The 4494-nt window shown below is 45.3% G+C and overlaps 1 protein-coding gene across 1 annotated transcript in view; it reads left to right on the top strand.

Annotated features, from left to right (window-relative positions):
- Positions 1-2504, top strand: part of LOC129845855 (otolith matrix protein OMM-64-like) — an 18221-nt gene extending 15717 nt beyond the window's left edge. The window contains exons 3-4 of the mRNA XM_055913781.1: positions 1572-2117; positions 2163-2504. Coding sequence (XP_055769756.1) covers positions 1572-2117; positions 2163-2504 — 888 coding nt within the window. The remainder of the gene's footprint in view (positions 1-1571; positions 2118-2162) is intronic.
- The last annotated feature ends 1990 nt before the right edge of the window (positions 2505-4494 follow it).

Below are 4494 nucleotides of genomic sequence, written 5' to 3'. Positions count from 1 at the left end.
GTTTACTGTCCTTTAGTTCAGTCTGTCTGGAACATCCTGAGTCATTCTGTTTACTGTCTTTTAGTTCAGTCTGTCTGGAACATCCTGAGTCATTCTGTTTACTGTCCTTTAGTTCAGTCTGTCTGGAACATCCTGAGTCATTCTGTTTACTGTCCTTTAGTTCAGTCTGTCTGGAACATCCTGAGTCATTCTGTTTACTGTCCTTTAGTTCAGTCTGTCTGGAACATCTTGAGTCATTCTGTTTACTGTCCTTTAGTTCAGTCTGTCTGGAACATCCTGAGTCATTCTGTTTACTGTCCTTTAGTTCAGTCTGTCTGGAACATCCTGAGTCATTCTGTTTACTGTCCTTTAGTTCAGTCTGTCTGGAACATCCTGAGTCATTCTGTTTACTCTCCTTTAGTTCAGTCTGTCTCGAGTCATTCTGTCTGCAGTGCAATGTGTCCATTATTTATCTTCCTCTGTGAAGAAACATGAGATTAAGTCACCTTATTGCTGTGTAATTGACTAATCCAACCAAATTGATGATATTCAGAGTGTTTTTCAGTTTTCAGAAGAGACAGAGAGTGTGGAGAGAGAGAGAGAGAGAGAGAGAGAGAGAGAGAGAGAGACAGAGAGAGACAGAGAGAGACAGAGAGAGAGAGAGAGAGAGAGAGAGAGAGAGAGAGAGAGAGAGAGAGAGAGAGAGAGAGGAGAGAGAGAGAGAGAGGAGAGAGAGAGAGAGAGACAGAGAGAGAGAGAGACAGAGAGAGAGACAGAGAGAGAGACAGAGAGAGAGACAGAGAGAGAGACAGAGAGAGAGACAGAGAGAGAGACAGAGAGAGACACAGAGAGAGACACAGAGAGAGACACAGAGACAGAGACAGAGACAGAGAGAGAGGGGGGGGGAGATGGGGGATAGAATAGCCTGGTAAACTCACACTAACACAGACACACAGAGACCAGACCAGACTAGGGGCCTCGTTCACAGAAGTGGAGGAGGAGGTAGAGGAGGTGGTGATTAATTTTGGGGCTTTAGCCAGCCTGCGCCAATGAATGTCTAAGCAGGTAGCCAAGGCCTCCACCCAGCCTGCCTCTGTCGCCCAGTCTCCACTAATGACTCAGCTCTGAGGGGAGGGGAGGGGAGGAGATGAGGGGGAGGGGAGGGGAGGGGAGAGGAGAGGAGAGGAGAGGAGAGGAGAGGAGAGGAGAGGAGGAGGAGAGGAGAGGAGAGGAGAGGAGAGGAGAGGAGAGGAGAGGAGAGGAGAGGAGAGGGAGGGGAGGGGAGGGAGGGGAGAGGAGGGGAGGGGAGGAGATGAGGGGGAGGGGAGTGTTGGGGTGAGGTGAGGTACGTTCTATAAGGGTTAGGGAATAAGAGAGAGGAGGAGAGAGGGAGGGGGTAGGTCTCCGTGGAAACTAAATTCTCTCTTTGTGTCAAAATCCACTCTAATCAGCATGTCGAACAAGAAGGAGAATGTTTCAGACTCTCACCAGGGTGCTCTCTTTCATTCTCTCCCCCTCTCTCTCCCTCCCTTTCTCCTTCTCTCTACTTCCCTCTCCCCCCTCTCACCCCTCCCTTTCCATCTTTGGTGCAGGGTGGATTCAAGGAAATGACAAGTCACCAAATAGAAACAACAATCCATCAGGATGTGGATCAAAATGTGGATGTGGATCAGGATGTGGATCAGGATGTGGATCAGGATGTGGATCAAGATGTGGATCAGGATGTGGATGTGGATCAGGATGTGGATCAGGATGTGGATCAAGATGTGGATGTGGATCAGGATGTGGATCAGGATGTGGATGTGGATCAGGATGTGGATCAGGATGTGGATCAAGATGTGGATGTGGATCAGGATGTGGATCAGGATGTGGATGTGGATCAGGATGTGGATCAGGATGTGGATCAGGATGTGGATCAAGATGTGGATCAAGATGTGGATCAAAATGTGGATGTGGATCAGGATGTGGATCAGGATGTGGATCAGGATGTGGATCAGGATGTGGATCAAGATGTGGATCAGGATGTGGATCAGGATGTGGATCAGGATGTGGATCAGGATGTGGATGTGGATCAGGATGTGGATCAGGATGTGGATCAGGATATGGATCAGGATGTGGATGTGGATCAGGATGTGGATGTGGATGTGGATCAGGATGTGGATGTGGATGTGGATGTGGATCAGGATGTGGATCAGGATGTGGATCAGGATGTGGATCAGGATGTGGATCAGGATGTGGATCAGGATGTGGATGTGGATCAGGATGTGGATCAGGATGTGGATGTGGATGTGGATCAGGATGTGGATGTGGATCAGGATGTGGATCAGGATGTGGATCAGGATGTGGATCAGGATGTGGATCAGGATGTGGATCAGGATGTGGATCAGGATGTGGATCAGGATGTGGATGTGGATCAGGATGTGGATCAGGATGTGGATCAGGATGTGGATCAGGATGTGGATTATAGTATCAAGTCATCCAAGCAGAGTAATTGTTTACTCTGCTTGGATGACTTGATACTATAAAACACAGCAATGTGTTCTGATAATCCATATTTCAGTGATGGAGCCTAAAGTATGACACACACACACACACACACACACACACACACACACACACACACACACACACACACACACACACACACACACACACACACACACACACACACACACACACACACACCTCCACAGACTGAATCTGTGAGCCTTATATCTCAGCCTGCGAAGAGAGAAGTCTTGTCCCATTTCGTCCTTTACTCTCCGTGAGAGAATCGGCCCTTTTCTCCTGAAGGATTATAATGTTTAGTGTTGTGGTGATTAACAGTGGCAGTATAGATGAATGAACTGGGGCTATTCATCTGTATGACTGCTGTTTTACTGCAGAGTCCAAGAACCTCTATAGACACGGCAACACGGTGTTTTAAACATTCACACTAAGACAAATACACACGTACAAATGCTCATGTAAAAGGCAGAGGAGGCTCCTCAGAGGAGGAAAGGGGGAGGAGCATTTTACTCTGTGATTTAAATATTTTCTTTAAATAGGGAAATATTCAAAATGTTAACCATTTTTAGATGAAACTATACTAAATATATTAACGCTACCAAATAATTGATTGAAACACATTATTTTGCAATGAATGTCTACAGTAGCCTCAACAGCACTCTGTAGGGTAGCACCATGTTGTAGCCGGAGGACAGCTAGCTTCCATCCTCCTCTGGGTACATTGACTTCAATACAAAACACAGGAGGCTCGTGGTTCACCCCCCCCCCCCTTCCATAGACTTACACAGTAATTATGACAACTTCCCGGAGGATGTCCTCCAGCCTATCAGAGCTCTTGCAGCATGAACTGACATGTTGTCCACCCAATCAAAGGATCAGAGTGTGAATCTAGTACTGAAAGCAGAAGCTGGATGATGGAAGTGTAAAATAGAACTGAAAGCCAGTCTGTCAATATAGTGCTCTAAAAGCCTCATATAACACACACACACGAGAGAGAGAGAGAGAGAGAGAGAGAGAGAGAGAGAGAGAGAGAGAGAGAGAGAGAGAGAGAGAGAGAGAGAGAGAGAGAGAGAGAGAGAGAGAGAGAGAGAGAGAGAGAGAGAGAGAGAGAGAGAGAGAGAGAGAGAGAGAGAGAGAGAGAGAGAGAGAGAGAGAGAGAGAAAAAATACAGACCACATATTCAAATGAGCTATACTCAAACTCTTCAACATTATCCTCACTGCAGGTATTTTCCCCGGTATTTGGAACCAGGGTTGATCACACCAATCTATAAAAATGGAGACAAATTTGACCCAAATAATTACAGAGGAATTTACGTTAACAGCAACTTGGGGAAAATTCTCTGCAGTATTATAAATAGCAGACTACACCATTTCCTTGACGAACACAACGTCCTGAGCAGAAGCCAGATTGGATTTCTAAAAAATGATCGTACAACAGACCACATTTACACCCTCCACACTCTAATTGACAAACAAGTTAACCAAAACAAAGACAAAATCTACTCGTGTTTTGTAGATTTCAAGAAAGCATTTGATTCAATTTGGCACGAAGGTCTTTTTTATAAACTAATAGAAAGTGGTATTGGAGGGAAAACATATGATTTTATTAAATCAATGTACACTAAAAACAAATGTGTGGTTAAAATTGGCAACAAGCAAACAGACTTCTTCTCTACAATGTCAAGAGATGAAACCAGAGAAGAGTCCCCTCAGCCAGCTGGTTCTGAGTCTCAGTTCACCAACCCAAACCAACCCCATAGAGCCTCAGGACAGCCCTCAGAAAATCTGGCCCAACCAAATCATCACAAAACAAAAATAAAAATATATCACCTATTGGAAAGACACCACAAAAAATCTAAGTAAACTTCAATGCTATTTGTCTCTAAACAGACAGTACATGGTGTCAGACTATCTGACCATTGTGACTGATAGAAAACTGAGGAAAACATTGACTAGGTACAGACTCAGTGAACACAGTCTGGCTATAGAGACCGGTCATCACAGA

The sequence above is a fragment of the Salvelinus fontinalis genome, unplaced genomic scaffold, assembly GCF_029448725.1.
Source record: "Salvelinus fontinalis isolate EN_2023a unplaced genomic scaffold, ASM2944872v1 scaffold_0386, whole genome shotgun sequence".
In the NCBI taxonomy this organism is placed as follows: domain Eukaryota; kingdom Metazoa; phylum Chordata; class Actinopteri; order Salmoniformes; family Salmonidae; genus Salvelinus; species Salvelinus fontinalis.
Note: the sequence above shows the minus strand (reverse complement) of the source record. Positions and strands in the feature narration are given on the sequence as shown.